Genomic DNA, 17,250 nt, shown 5'->3' with positions numbered 1-17,250 from the left:
ATTATTTTCAACGGCAAAGAAACTCACTCCATGTTTCTCTCTCTCTCTCTCTCTTTCTCTCTCTCTCTCTTTCTCTTTTCCTCTCTTTATCTGTCCTTTATTATCGTACGTAACGTTTTTATAAAAATAATAAACAACGCTTTTAATCCACCTCAACGAATTTGTGCTTGTCTCTATCTCTCTCTCTCTCTCTTCTTTCTTTTTTTATTTCGTTTCTATTTTTTCTTTTCTTTTCTTTTTTTCTCGTTTCTTCATTTTCAATCGTCATTTATCTCTTTAGTTATGCTTTTCAGTTTTATTATTATTATTATTATTTCTTTTTTTAAATTCTTTTCTTTTCTTTTCTTTTTTTTTTTTAATTATTATCAGTCCCTTTTCTCACGAGAATACGGGATATATAATCCTTGAGAAATTATTCGCGAGGATCGGTCCCGACGCAAAAGCGACAACATTTTTCCCGAGTCGACGTCCTCATCTCGTAACGTTGGATTTGATATTTAAGAACGATTCTCCCACGGTCGATCGACTCGAGCCCTCGTAATTCTATTATTTTCAAGCGTGCGAATAGATGATCGAATTGCAGAATGAAGACGACATCGACTATGAGGTTAATGTCGTGTCTAAGTATATGCATACATATATACATAGGTAGATAAATAGATAGATAGATAGATAGATAGATAGACAGACAGACAGACAGACAGATAGATAGATAGATAGACAGATACATAGATACATACTTCGTGTACAATAATAACTCGTTACGCATCGATCGTCGTCATTGCCTATAATAGATATATGGGAAATAGTAATAATATCGATGGAACTTGTACGAGGTGTCCCATTTTAATTGAATCACGCGAATTTCATTAAAATTATCAGTCAAATTATTATTATTATTATTATTATTATTATTATTATTATTATTATTATCAATCGTACTATCTATTCGATTGATTTCGATATCGTTTAATTTCATTTATTTTCATTTTATTGTATTTTATTTTCTTTTCACTTCGATATTATCATTATTATTGTTATCATTCCTTTACATTACTTTTTATATATTTATTCCTCTTTTCTTTTTTTCCTCATTTTCTTTCTTTATAATTTTAATTTGAATACTACAGATGAATACTATAGATTAATCTGAATACTTTAGATGAAATAGACAAAAAGATTAATTAAAATAAATGAAATTCTCCGAGAGTTTGTCGTAGTTGTGTTGTAATTTTTAACGAGAAACACATTCCAACGTTCGTCGTTCTTCTTTCCTCACATTCGGCAGATCTCTTACCCTTCGTATCGTCTTCTTCTTCTTCTTCTTCTTCTTCTTCTTCTTTTCCTTTCCTTTTCTTGTTTACCGGTGCATCCAATCGAATCGGAAGCAAGGCCGTGCGTATGCAGTTGTGCGTACGTATGCATATACATACATTTATCCATACATACATACATACATACATACATACATATATATATATATACACATATATACGTATATGTATGTATACATGAGGTGTATGCATGCACGCATACTTATTAAAGTGAGAGCCAAACAAACACCATTGACTTTTTTGCCAATGTAGATATATTATGAGTGAGGTGTGTGTGTTTCTTTTTGTGTATATATACACATAAGCATATATATATATATATATATATATATATATATATATATGAGTTAGTACAGCAACCACCTCGTCTCTTTTCTTGTGTTTCGCTGTCCGCACTGGATTCACTTGGGCGTTGCATCTCTCTCTCTCTCTCTCTCTCTCTCTCTTTCTCTCTAACTCTATTCGTGTTTTTCTTTCTTTTTCTTTCTCGTTTTCTCTCTTTTTTCTTGCTCTCTCTCTCTCTCTCTCTCTCTCTCTCTCTCTCTCTCTCTCTCTCTCTCTCTCTCTCTCTCTCTCTCTATCTCTATCTCTTTCATTTTCTCTCTCCCTCTCATCCCTATTTCTTTCTCTTTCTTTTTCTTTTTCTCTTCGTCTGTTATCCTGCAAATATCCTCCAGGGAACCACCCTCGGATTTCTGCGGCTTCAAGTCGCAGACCCTCGTTTTCTCACTCGCAGACGTGTGCTGTGCGAGAAATGATTTCTTTAAAAAGAAACAGGAAAAGAAAAATAAAGAAAGAGATGTTAAAGAATCCACCCTCTATATATTCTTTCACTTTTTATTCCCTCTCTTTTTCTTTCTTCTTTTCTATTCTTCTTTTTTGTTTTTCCTCACCACCACCACCACCACCACCACCATCACCATCACCATCACCATCACCACTACCACTATCGACATCGCCATCGCTACTTTCCTCCCTCTTCCCTTATTTTATCTTATTTTATTCTATTCTATTCTATTCTATTTTATTTTATTTTATTTTATTTTACTTCCTTTTGTTTCTTTTTATTTCTTTTTATTTTCTTTTCTTTCTAGACAAAAGTACGCAGATATGTACGTACGTATGTACCTACGATAGAACGTTTCAGCAATAGAGCTCCCTTATAAATATTTATTTCTTCTCTCGTGTGAGAAGATGCCCTCTCTATCTTGAAAGTAATCGATAACGTATATACAAATATTCCTGGTATCACTTTATATAATATACTCATCGATATCTCTCTTATACGCTTGGCTTTATAAAGTTCGAGAGAGAAAGAGAAAGAGACAGAGAGAGATAGAGAGAGAAACAGAGAGAGAGAGAGAAAGAGAGAGAGAGAGAGAGAAGAAAGTCTTTCATAGTACGTGCATACGATGCGAGTTATCGGATCGACAGAAATAACTTGCCATTCGAACTCCCTCTCTCTCTCTCTCTCTTTCTCTCTCTCTCTCTCTCTCTTCTTTTTCTCTCTTTTTCTCTAATATCCGTAATACGAAAAAATATTGTCGCGAGAAAATCGAGTGAGGGTTGGAAATAAAAGGAGGGAAAGAGAGGAGTTTCCACGAAAATCGTTTTTCTTTTCTCTCTCTCTCTCTCTCTCTCTCTCTCTCTCTCTCTCTCTCTCTTTCTCTTTCACTCTATCTCTATCTTTTATCTTCTCTTTCTCTCTATCTCTCTATCTCTATCTTCTGTATTCTCTCTCTCTCTCTCTCTCTCTCTCTCCTTTTTTCTTTTACTTTTTTTTTTTTTTACTTTCCTCCTCCTTTTTCTCTACTTTCTTTTTATCTTGAACCGACGGTACAGTTTTGTCGAGGGTATCCGCCACGTTCCTTGCTGTGCTACGACAAAATTTATCCTGTGCGCGGAAGTCGAGAAAGGGAGCAAGAGGGAAAGAAAAAGAGAAAGAGAGAGAATGGGAGAATGGGGAGCGAGTGTGCGGGAGTGAGGGTAGTTAAAGGATAACCTTTACTTAGGAGCCATCGTTAAAACACTTGGAAAATATTCTATCGATTTCGAAGAAAATGCGATTAATATTCTTTAAGAATAACGGTACTCTAAGTGTGTGCGTGTGTGTGCGTGTGCTTGCGTGTATGTATGTATCTGGAGGGGGATGAGAAGAAGAAGAAGAAGAAGAAGAAGAAGAAGAAGAAGAAAAATAAAAAAACGGAAAAAGTGTGAAATAATTTAGTGACACGAAAAAGATTTTATTTATTCGAGAGAGTAAAAGATAGAAGATTTAATAAAATTTCTATCCGAAGGAAAGTAAATAATTAATACTTTGACGATAATCATCCTAGTGACTGGCAGTTGATTTGAACGGGGAAAAAGAAAAGAAAAGAAAAAGAAAGTATTGAGAATGTTTTAAAAATTTCATTTTCTCCTATTTTTTCTTTCCTTTTGTTACATTTCAAATATCAAAATTATATTCTTTCCGATTTTTCTATTTAATAATAAATAATGTTACCAATATGAAAATGAAACGAGAAGATAATATTTCTCGATGATTTATCTACAAATAGATATATGAACTTTATATTACAAACGAAGTTGTATACTATGATAGACGAGAAAATTAGTTTTCGATCGTAACGAGATCGTTTGATAACAAGTATATTTATTAAATTTATTCAACGTACAAATATATTTAACGTACAGTCAAAAATACATTAAAATTTTGTAATTAACGTCGAAAGAAAATAATTTAAAAAGAAAACGAACGAAAGAACGAACGAACGAACGAACGAACGAACGAATACAATTGTAATTAACAAAACTTTATGAAAGGAAGTTCGGAGACCGGTTTGGAAGAGAGGGAAGAATTTTTTACGATCTCGTACACGACAGAACTTTAATACATCGTCAGTCGTTAAATATATAAAAGTTAATCTAAGATATTAAATATAAAATAAAAAATATAAAATTACATAAAATAACGTGATGTAAGATATAAAATACAGAATTATATAAAGTAATAAAATGAATAAAATCTTACAAAATAACAAACTATAAAATACAAAATCAAGTTGATTGTGATTGTGACGATGTTGTTAGGTGATATTACCATTGCTAGTACCAGCAATCTTTAAAGTAAAGAACTTCGATCTATATTTTTAGTTGTTGGGCGGTGCTTGCTTCAGCCATGGCCCTTACACGTTCTACAAAGCCGTTAGGATAGGAAATGGACGAGTCCTTCGACTCGGCAATTTCTTCCTGACGAAACTTTGGAGCGACGCCGACCTCGTAAGCATCGGTGAGCTTCAGTTACTTTGGATGGACAGCCGTGGACCGAATCAACCGTTGGCATCGTTACGACTCTATTTCCTTCCGGAGAACACCCCGGATGGTCGTAGGGATACGCATGGAGAGGTGAGCAAAATAAAATCCTTTTTCGATATATCGATCTTATTACGATCATCGATTTTATCCCTATTTTCTATCGGACCCAACATAAATAATGTTCCAAATCGTTTTGGGATATAATCGATGGAAACGTGTTATCGTGTTTCTTCTTCTTTTTTCAATCTTTTCGTTTTTTTTTCCTCTTCTTTTTTTTCAAATTATTATTATTATTATTATTGTTGTTGTTGTTGTTGTTGTTGTTGTTGTTGTTGTTATTAACATTTATTTTATATTTTCAACGTTTGAAATCGTTTCTCGATATAATCGACGGAGGGACGTTAATTTTTCTTTTTTCGTATCATTGTTATCGTTAACAATAATAATGATAATGGTAATATTATTATTATTATTATTATTTGTTTCGTTTTTCACAACGTTCGAAATCGTTTCTGTATTTAATCGACAAAGGGGTTATTTTTTCGTATTATTCTCGTTATTGTTATTATTGTTGTTGTTGTTGTTATTATTATTATTATTATTATTATTATTATTATTATTATTATTGTTATTATTATTAATATTCATTTTACATTTTCAACGTTTAAAATCCTTTCTGTATAAACTCGACGGAGAGGTGCTATTTTTTTCGTATTATTCTTGTTATTATTATTATCATTATCATTATTATTATTATTAATCTTTATTTCACGTTTTCAAACTCGTTTTATTCAAACTCATCATCGTCAATTAAAATCATTATTCATTTTTCATTTTACCTTTACTTTATTATTAGAGGAGAGCTAATATAACACAGTGCGCTTCGTCGTATAATCGATTTTAATATAACTATATATAGAATATTAATAAAATTCCTCTCGCTCGAGATATCAAGATTCACGTTCTATATACGTATACATACCTATATATACATATATATATATATATATATATATATATATATATATCGAATAAAGCGTGGTTTTACAAAATGGGTGGCAAAAAATTCATATAACTTTCTGTCACGCATAATTTATTAGTGAATAGTACAACTTGAGTATACATACATACATACATACATACATACATACATATATATATACATGCATAAACTTTTTATAAAATTCTTATTTTAATTGGAAGTTTATAAAATACGTATTTGCGAAAGAAAAAAGAAAGAAAAATAAATGTGATCAAATTAGATGGTTCACCCTATACATACATACATATATATATATATATATATATATATATTCGGATCTCTCTTTTTCTCTCTCTCTCTCTCTTTCTTTTATATAACGTAGTGGGGGTTTACCTTGGATATCCGAGGCGTAAGAGAGTAGTGTGGGGGTTGTTATTAAAAGGCAATCTCGTGCACGAATCGAGAAAAAGAGAGAGAAACACACACAAAGAGAGAGAGAGAGAGAGAGAGAGAGAGAGAAAGAGAGAGAGAGAGAGAGAGAGAATATGTACGTCGGTTCTCATTTGTCGAGGTGACCCTTAACTTACTTTATTCCCGCTTCTTTTGTCGAATTATATGCTGGAAAGGGACTCTCTCCTGCGCGTGTTCTTCTCCCCTTCTCTGTTTCCATTGTAAGGACGCGCAAACTCGACGGATAAAAGAGGCTTTCTACCATATCGATCTCCGCCGGTAAACAAATGGTTCGTTAATTCAGACTCGGTCTTATCACTCCTATCATTGGTATAAATCTAAAATGGATTGTTTCTCTTTCTCTTTTTTTTTTCTGTTGCGTTAAAATTTATTATTACAATAGAAAATTAAAGAAATATTAGAAAATGTTATCGTCTCTCTTTGTCTTTTATTTTAATCAGTAACATACATACATACATACATTCAACGTACATCATACGTACATATATATATATATATATATAATCTTAAAAATACAGTATAAATAAATGAAAAGAAAATTTTTGTTCTCTATTATATTCAAATGAAAAGAATACACGATCTTAATCTTTTGAAGTTTTATACATTTAAGATTTTTTCTATTTCTTTTTTTATGAGACACAGTCTATTTTATACTTCGATGCATCCGAACAGCCTCCCACTCTCTTCATCCCCCACCCCCTTATCTTCTCCATGCCATTACCAGCACTATTGGCGTCGGAACGCCGCTATCAACACTGGCTCAACGTCGTGTTCTACTTTCTTTCCATTTCGATCTTTCCTTAGTCTCTATGAAAGACTCGTAAAACTGTAACGTATCACACAGATACGACTACTCACTTTCTCGGGCTACCCCGGCCTGATATTATCTTTATAACTTAGCGTGAAAAAAAAAAAAGAAAAGAAAAAAAAAGAAAAGAAAAGAAAAGGAAAGAAAAAAGAAGTAACCTAGAATAATCGAGTTTTTCTTTGTCCTTTTAATATCATTAACGTCCGGATTATCAGACAACATTCGTCTCGTGATTTATCGTAAACGTTTAATTAAATCGTATTATTAAAAGGAGAGAAGAAAAAGAAGAAGAAAAAGAAAAGAAAGAAAAATGGAGAAAAAAGAAACAAAAAAAAAAAAAGAAAAGAAAAGAAAAGAAAATAAGACTCTATCAACGTCGGTTGTCTCGTGAATCAAAGTGATTAATTAATATCTAACACAAACACACGCATACGTTACTCACGCATACGTACATACATATGCAGAAAGAGTAAGGGAGAAAAATAGTTAGGGAAAATTCGGTACGATGAGTGAGAACAAAAACCCTACTCTTGAAGAATGAGGGATCGAAAAGGATATTACAGATCGACCCCTTAGAAACGATCGTATATGTCAGTCTGAAATTTTGGGGTTGCCTATGTATCGTCGAGAAAATATCGTCAATTAAGATCACCCTGTATAAGATTTCATTAGACCATTCGCCACGTAATTATATATATATCGAGAAAAAAACAAAAATAAGGGAAAATAAATAAATTCTATACGTTTACATGAAGGATACAATTTTCTTTTTAGAATAATTTTTAGATTTGTTCGTCAAAAATGTTTTATATCCATTAATAATTTTAATAATAATAATAATAATAATAATAATAATAATAATAATAATAATAATAGTAACTGAATAAATTAGAAAATTAGGTATTAAAAAAAAAGAGCTGAAACGATTCCGATCGTATTATCCAACACAAGAACAATTATCGTACAACATTCGTCAATGGATTCGTACATTTACTATTATACCGAAATATATACATACATATACATATTATAAAAATCAAAGTAATTCTCGATAAACGCGCAGTGCGTGAACGAAGAAAATTTCTAAACACACCATAAACAAACTGTTATAAAGAAAATATGCTTGACCACGGTTCATGTGTTTTCCTATTCTTAATTATACACAAGTTTGAAAAGAAATACATGAATCATAATAATAATAATAACAATAATAATAATAATAATTATTATTATTATTATAAAAAATAATAATAATAATGATAACGATGTTGATGACAATGATCATAATAATACTGACGATGATGAAGATGATAATAATAATAATAATACTAAAAATAATGATAATGACGATATCATGATAATAACGATAACGATATCACTAATAATAATAATAACGATAATAGTAATGATGATAATGATAATAATAGTAATAACGATGATAATAATAATGATAATGATAATAATAAAAAAAGAAGAATAAAGAATAACGTGTACGATACACCTATAAATTATCTATTATCAATCATCGCCCCGATCGATCGAAATCGTCGTTCGATCGAAACAAATCGAAAAGTACAGTATATATTAATTCGTTTCGAATTTCAAATCGTACGCGTGCTTGCGCGATCCTCTTTGTTATCTTTTTCCGGTTCTTATATACGATGACGACGTCGACGGACGTCGACGTCCGTCGACGGACGACGCCGAACGACGACGAACGACGACGGACGACAACGGACGACGACGGCGATGGTGGTTATCGCGAATCGACAGTGCGTCGCGTGTAATTGACGTGATTGATGAACCCGACTGAATGGAAAGTTCGATTCACATCTCTTCGGAGACTATCGAGGGGGAGCGAGGAGGTATTAGAGCGAGGGTGGGGGGTGGAGGTGAGGGTGGGATGGAAGGCGAAGGCGATGGGTGGAGAGGAAGGGGTCGTTGGGCGAGAACGCTTTATTCGGATTGCTGGCTTTAACGGCGTTTGAATTTATTCTCTTCGTTTTAAAAGGAAGAACCATGGAGGGGAAATGGGAAGAAACGGGGGAGGGGGAAAAACTAGAAATTGTTTTTCCCAACTTACTCGCGCTCTTATTCTTTTTCTTATTCTCGTTCTTGTTGTTTCTTTTTTCTTTTTCCTTTTTTGTTATCTCTATCTCTCTCTCTCTCTCTCTCTTTCTCTCTCTCTCTCTGTCTGTCTGTCTGTCTGTCTGTCTCTGTCTCTGTCTCTATTTCTATCTCGCTCTCGTTCTCGTTCTCGTTCTCGTTCTCGCTCTTTCTCTCCCTCTAATTAATTTTCTCGTACACGATAACGGCGAAGCAACGAAGTAGGCGATCGCGAAACTTTCACGATGCACTTTAACGTATCTCTCGAAGTTTAATAAACACGGAGAGACGAGCTACCCAACGTTGTATGCTGTGTCGGAGGTGCGATATTATTATTTTTAGAAGCAGAGTCATAATTGATTTTTATCCGATCTCATAGGTGAGCTTCTTCTCTATCGTGGCTTTTAAGAGTGTACGAGAGAGAAAGATGGATAGATAGAGAGATAATATACGAGCGGAAGAGAGCTAGAGAGCGAAAGGAGAAAGAAAAAAGAGATGATAGAGAGAAAGAGAAAGAGAGAGAAAGAAATTTTTCAGACTTCGACCAATATTATCGTTCATGTACGACGTGATGTAATTAAAACGGCTCGTTAAGTGGCGTTAAACTGATTTACCATGCGGACTTTAACGAATCTCTCTACGATTTTCTCGAATAATTAAAAAAGCTACAATTTTTTGCACTCATTCGATTAATAAGCCCGCGATCCTTTGATTTTCTAACGATAATAATAATAATAATAATAATAATAATAATAATAATATTAATTATTGTTATTATTATTAGTATTATTATTATAACGATAATAAGATCATATATTGAGATTATATATTATATATATTAATCATTATATATTATTATTATTAGAATGATAATAAGAATTGTATAGTAGTTCCATTTTTTGTTTCATTTTATTTGGTTTCATTTTTGTTTCTTTTTCTTTTTCTTTTTTTTTCTTCATTTTCACGATTGAACGAATCGTCGTAAAAGTCGATTCGAATTCAATGCTATCTCTGTGATAGTCGTCATCGTAAATTATTTCAAAGGACGGTCGTGACCAATGTCTTTTTACGAAATATCTACGTCACACTTTGAATTTTAAACATGCTGTATGTTTCGCGTGCCAAAGGAACAAAAACGTGACATTGTTTTACGATCATTTATACATAATCAAATTGACAAATTAATAGGAATGAATTTTTAACTCGTTAATGAACGATTTGTTTATTTATTCGTTTGTAGATAAACCAAGTTATATAAATAATTAACGTTTATGAATAAATATTAAATGTGGAATAGTATATCGTCGTTAATTGTTTATTAACGAAATTTTATCCGGATGGAAAAAGAAGAAAAGAAAAAAGGAAATACTTTAAAATTCGTGGTTACAAACATACGTTCCTCCATTGTGCATTAAATCGTATTAAATATTAAATACGTTGTAATTTTGCAAACCCACAACCGTGTTTGATGTAAAATTTTAATTAATTCTTGAATGGATAATTTTAATTTACTCTCTCTCTCTCTCTCCCTCTCTCTCTATCTCTCTATCTCTCTCTCTCTCTCTCTCTCTCTCTCTCATCTTGAGAATAAGAGAAATATTTATATTGTTATTAAAGTAAAATATTTTCGCAAGTAAGTCCAACGAATAAGAAAAGAAAGAAATATCATAATTGCGATAAATAATTAGAAAATAATTACATTTAAATGTTACCTAGAAAAAAACCAACTTCGCTATTAATAATGATAATTAAATAAGGAGGTATTAAAAAAAAAAAAAAAACAAACAAACAAAATTAGAAAAGAAGAGAAGAAAAAAAAGAAACGAAAAGGAAAGAAAATAAAAGAAAGAAAGGAAAAAAGTGGTAAGAGAAACGAAAGAGTACTTTCGTTCAATGCGAAAATTTTAATTAAAGTTATCGGATAAAAGGCTCGTTGGTTTTAATTTCCAACCACATAATTAGAGATCACGATGTTTCCCAAGCATCGATTATACTTCTTCTATATGCTGCATATATACTTTCGTAGTTTCGCTTTCATTTTTAGAAACGTAGCGTACAACGTTTATCGCACTCGATCGACGCTTTGGCTCGGTTTTACATGCGCGATTTCGATCATTGTACATATTTCACGAGAAAGAAATAACAAGTTTTTCTGAAAAATCTTTTTTCTTTTTTCTTTTTTCTTTTTTTAGTTCCTTCACTTTAAAACTAAAAAATATTGATGCGTCTAAATTTGTCGTGCCGTATGCTTCATAAAATAATCAAGTTTTATTATTCCATCGCGTTGTACAAACCACATTGTAAAAAAATGAAAAAGAAAAATAGAGAAAGAGAGAAATGTTCACGAAATTTCATCGTATATTATTATTATTTTCAGAATAATGAAATTTCATTAATTACGATAATTACGTTTTACAATAATTATATTATATTAATTTTGTCATAAAAACAAAACAAAAATGTTTAGTAAATTTCATCGCACATTATTGTTCGCGGAATAATTAAATTTCATTATACGACGATAATTACTTTGTTAATTATCCTATAAAATAGGGTTTACGAAATTTCATCGTACGTTATTGTTTGCGGTAGAATATAAATTTCATTATTCAACGATAATTACGTCGTTAATTATGCCATTAAAAAAGTGTTTACGAAATTTCATGGTAAATTATTGTTTGCAATTAAATTTCATTATTTCTGGGATAATTAATAACGTTGTTAATTGCGTCGTAAGAAAAAAAAAATAGATAAATAAATAAATAAAAAGAAAAAAGAAAAGGAGAGAAATGCCGACAAAATTTCATCGTACGTTATTATTTACAAAACAATAAAATTGCATTATCCAACGATAATTATTTTCTAAATTGTATCGTTGACTGAATTGTAACGTTCACAAAATTTCATTACGTTTCATAAAACGATATCATTTAATTAATAACATTCATGATAGATTAATTTAATTAACGATACGTTATTATCGCCCTTAAACAAAGCTTAATAAAAAGCGTAAATAAAATTAACGAAATGAAAAACGTTTTATAAAACGAACGAATGAAACGTAATAATAATAAAAAAAAAAAAGAGAGAAAAAAAAAGAAAGGAAAAAGAACGTTTTGTAAAAGTTACTTAAAAAATATTTTTTTCAACGAGATATTTTTTTCAACAAATATTATACAATTAAAGTTTAACAAGTAAATCATCAGTGCGTAGGAGTAGAAGAGATTCGCGAGTTACTAAAAATTCCATCGTGACTAGTATCACAAGGAGGAGTTTTAACGAGGGGGCCAGATATAATTCAAAGTTCTAAGTAAAATTCGATGGAATTCGCTTCGTCGTTCGAATAGCCCGTGTCGTCGTCGTCGTCGTCGTCGTCGTCGTCGTCGTCGTCGTCGTCGACGTCGTCGATGTTGTCGTTTTCCTAACTGAGAAAGACTACAAATGAGAAAGAAGAAGAAGAAGAAGAAGAAGAAGAAGAAGAAGAAACAAGAGGAGAGTAGGATGAGTTGAATGTCCTCCTTAAGTACGTCGTGCTACGAGAAATCGTTATACGATCGTCGAGGACCGATCTCGGAAGGAACTCGTCGACGAGATCGATAGAATTTGATGAACGAGAGAGAGAAAGAGAGATAGATAGATAGATAGATAGATAGATAGATAGATGGATAGATGGATAGATGGATGAATGGATGGATAGAAAGAGAGAGAGAATAATTTAAAGATAAAACATACACGACCAGTAAATAATCTTATAATATTAAAATTATAAATAATTCGTCATCTTATTTATTGAAAATTAATCGATACAACAGTGATTATTTTTCTCTCTTTTTCTTTTATTATCATTATTATTTTATTTTTTATTTATTAATTTATTTTTTTTTTTCTTTTTCAATCATTGATTATCAATAAACATAAGTATATCTAAATATTAATACGACTATGATCGTATAGAGAAACGATCGATTACGAAAATGTGGAATATACGGCGTATATGGACATAATTAATTTTACGTCTTATTAATATCAAATTAATCGATATAACTTAGGCGTCGTTTATTTTTCTTTCTTTCTCTATTTTCTTTCTTTCTTTCTTTTTTTTTTTTTTTCCTTCAATCATTACTATCAATAAGAATAATTATATCTAAACGTTAATCGTCCGACGATGATTATAAAAATGATCGATGACTAAAATATGGAAATATTAAGTTAATCATTAATGTTATCTACCGTATCATCGTAATTAAGTAAATAATTTCATTCAATCTCATAATGACTTGGCACAATGTTCTTCGCATGTATGCTTTTCTTTTCTTTTCTGTTTCTTTTTTCTTTTTTTTTCCTTTTTTATTTTTCTTCCTCTTTTAACTTATCGCTAAATCGTGTATCACAGGGGGAGGAAGGGGGAGGGAGGAGAAGGAAGAAAAAATATGAGACGAATGAAAACGAAGGTAAAAGAGTGTTCGTGAATAGCTGAAAAAAAAAATCTATACATACATACATACATACATACATACATAAATATATATATATATATATATATACATATATACATATGTACGTATTTAAACATGTGTTTCCGATTAAACTCGTTTCACGTTCGTGCAGATCCCCGCGACGAAACCGGTTTTGAAGGAGCGCTCCATTCTGTTATCTAAACTTTGCACTGCAATTTTTCCCCTTCTAAATTGGTAAATGCCGGGGGCATTTCAGCCTCCGTTTCTTTTCTTCTTTCTTCAACTTCTGTTTCGTTTCTTCTTCTTCTTCTTCTTCTTCTTCTTCTTCTTCTGTATCTCTTTCTTTCTTTCTTTTTCTTTTTCTTTCTTTCTTTCTTTCTTTCTCTCTTTTTTTATCTCTATCTCTATATCTATCTTTCTTTTTCTCTCTTTCGTTAGCCTTCGCAAAACTATCGACCGCATCGATATCGATCGCAAAGTTTCGCTTCGAGATACGAAAGAAGGAAGACTATAAATAACGATAAGCAACGGGAAGTTAATTTTTCATTCCTGAGCGATATCTCTTTCTCTTTTTCTCTTTCTTTCTCTCTTTCTTTTTCTCTTTTATTCTTTTTTTCTCTCTCTCTCTCTCTCTATCTCTCTCTCTGTCTCTGTCTCTGTCTCTGTCTTTCTTTCTCTATCTTGTTCTCTCTTCTTCTCGATGAAAATCATTTTCGTTGTGAACGCATTAAGCCTTACCCCATCAATCTTTTCCCCACTCTTCTTTATTCTTCTAATCGGCCTGTATATATTATACTTTGCTTATTTATTTTTGTTTTTCTTATGTTTTTTTCTTTTTTCTTTTTTCTTTTTTGTTTTGTTTTGTTTTTTTTTTTCCTTCCGCTTTTTATTCCTTGCTTTCCTTTTACTTCTTTTTTAACGAAACTTCAACAGCCATAATTAAAACAGTCATTATTATACATCAAGCTATTATTGCTGTATAATTATTTCTCTCGGTTAACTTCGATTTGATTTTCATTCATTCATTCATTCTTTCTTTCTTTCTTTCTTTCTTTCTTTATCTTGTTTCTTTTGTGTGCGTGTTTCGCCTCTTGATATCTCATTTCTTCGCGTATATATTATAAACAGATATACATAAGCTCATACTTAGAAAGTCATTTATCAATCGAACCGTTTTCTATCCCGCTGATTTGTTTTTACTTTCTCTTTTTTTCTTTTTTTTTTTTTTTTAATTATTTCTCTATCTTTTCTTTTTTATTTTTAAATAAACAAAGCTTCACGTCAGAGGCGACTCGAGAATTCGAAGAATAAAAAGAAGAAAAAGAAATACATTTGATCGTCGTGCCTCCATGCACGTCTAATCTCGTAACAATGGGATTAATTTACGTATGATACCTATGCATATACACTTATACATGTACATATATAAATAACACTTGCAATTAGATCGAACGATAAAAATAAATATTTTCTAAGGTATTTTCTCTCTCTCTCTCTCTCTCTCTCTTTTTTTTTTTAAATACATTCCCTTCGTCCGTATTTATCGAAAAGGCGTATGCATACAAACGCATGCACACAGACACATCTCGACGTTATAATAGTAACCAACGCATAATTAAGAAAATAAATAGACGTAACGTTGTACGAGTGTTTGTATAGGTGTGTGTATATAACGTGTTAAACAAAGCCGAAAAATAGCGATACCGATAACGAGTTTCTTTATTTCTTTTTTTCTTGTTTCCTTTCGTTCCTTTTCTTTCTTTCTATCTTTTTTTCTCTCTTTCTTTCTTTCTTTCTTTCTTTCTTTCTTTTTTCTTTTAAAGTAATTTTGTAGTCGCCCGGGTACAACGACCATGTAGAAAAAGAAAAGTATCGACTTGCCTCCGCTGTCCGGCAAGTCGAACGAAGCGTTTTAAAGCCTTCATTAGGAGGATAGAGGAAAAGGAGGGCGAAGTGGAGAGGGGAGAGGGAGCGGGAAGTTAAGAGGAGGAACTGAAGAAGAAGAAGAAGAAGAAGAAGAGAAAGAGAAAGAGAAAGAGAAAGGGAGAGAGAAAGGGAGAGAGAAAGAGAGAGAGAGAGAGTGGGGAGAGAGTAGGACGAACAACGAAGAGAAAGGGGTAAAGAAGAGTAGAGTAGAGTAGAGTAGAGTAGAGTAGAGTAGAGTAGAGTAGAGTAGAGTAGAGTAGGTGGGAGGGAGCGAGGGTGAGGGTGAGGGTGAGGGTGAGGGAGGAGGCAAGCTCGAGAAATCGAATATAGTGTCTCCTCTCGACACAACGACGAAGGGGGAAAGCCGATTGTGTCGGTGGAGAGAGATCGATGTTCGGTGGGTAGTTTTACCTAGCCAATTATCGATATGTGCGGATACTTTACGGCTTCTTCTACGTCGACCCTTCTTCGACATCGAATATCCCTTCTTTTTAAATAATTCACTCGCCACGATATCCTTTTTCTATTACGTTTACGAAAAAAAAAAGAGACACGGAGAGAGAAAGAGAGAGAAAGAGAGAGATATAGTTGTGCATGTTTATCTACGTATGAAAGAGTGAAAAAGAGGGAGAGGGAGAGAAAAGGGGGAAAAAGAAATTAAAAAAAAAAAAAAAAAAGAAGAAAAAAAAATCAACGAGCTCCGGATATTTTTTTCATTTATTTTATTTCCAGATTTTATTTTTCTATTCTCTTTTTATTTATTTGTTTGTTCGTTCGTTCGTTCGTTCGTTTGTTCGTTTGTTCGTTTGTTTGTTTGTTTGTTTATTTGTTTATTTGTTTATTTTCGTTTCTCTTCTTTTATTTCAATTCTTTTATTTTTTATTTTTTTTCTCTGTTTTCTCTTTTTTCTCTTTTTCTTTTTTCTTCTTCTTCTTTTTTTTTTCTTTTTTTTTTTCGACCGAATACTCGCATTCTACTTTGATAGTTGTAATTCGTTTTTGATTTCTCTTTCAAATCGTTGGTCTGCGTTATTTGAAATGATTTTTGAAAATCGATTCGATCCTTTTTTTTTTTCTCTTCTTTTCTTTCTTTCTTTCGTTCGTTCATTCGTTCGTTCGTTCGTTCGTTCGTTCGTTCGTTCGTTCTTCTTATTTTTTTTTTCTTTTTCGTTTTGCTTTGTTTTAAATGTCGATACCTCCATTTTTAATAGGGAGTAATTGAATGAATATATATGTATGTACATATCTGTCTGTGTGTATTTATATATGTATATATATATATATGAGTATGTATGATATACAATATATATATCAAATTTCATCCGTTAGCAGAACCCTCCAGAGCATTTTTCCTCCCCTCGAACGGCGACGTAACGACGCCATTGTTATCGACGTTACCATCGTTGTTATTATTGTCATCGTTCGAGACCAGAATGCTCGCATTCCCACGTATCGTTCAGACGAGGATAGACAATCATGAAAGTGACGTAAAGTGTAGACGAAAAAAATATTCGGGCCTATTTTGAAATTGATAAACTTTTTTATAACGAGGTAAAGCAATCTGAATCATTTGAATGGGTGATAAGAAAATTAATATGCAATATAAGGTATATGAATAATTAAACAAATAAAATAAAATAAAAGAAGATAGAAGAAAAAGAAAAAGAATGATTTTTATTGAAACAATAATAGATATACAAATTTTAACAATTATAATTATTATGATTTTAATATGTAATTAAAATTATCTATTAAAATCGTAATTTTAACGATACGATACGGTACGATACGATGTTATTGATTATTTCAATAATTTTTTGATAAACTCATTCGTAGTAATAATAATAATAAT

General features: G+C 31.7%; 1 protein-coding gene across 3 annotated transcripts in view; it reads left to right on the top strand.

The window, feature by feature from the left end:
• The window catches only part of LOC122630604, a 158,002-nt gene that overhangs the window by 34,124 nt on the left and 106,628 nt on the right, over window positions 1-17,250 (top strand). For all 3 annotated transcript variants that reach the window (XM_043815270.1, XM_043815268.1, XM_043815269.1), the window contains exon 2: window positions 4,488-4,739. In XM_043815270.1, coding sequence (XP_043671205.1) covers window positions 4,644-4,739 — 96 coding nt within the window. In that variant the 5' untranslated portion in view covers window positions 4,488-4,643. The remainder of the gene's footprint in view (window positions 1-4,487; window positions 4,740-17,250) is intronic.

This window comes from Vespula pensylvanica, chromosome 7 (genome assembly GCF_014466175.1).
Source record: "Vespula pensylvanica isolate Volc-1 chromosome 7, ASM1446617v1, whole genome shotgun sequence".
Classification (NCBI taxonomy): Eukaryota; Metazoa; Arthropoda; class Insecta; order Hymenoptera; family Vespidae; genus Vespula; species Vespula pensylvanica.
This window is presented reverse-complemented; position numbering and strand designations above follow the sequence as displayed.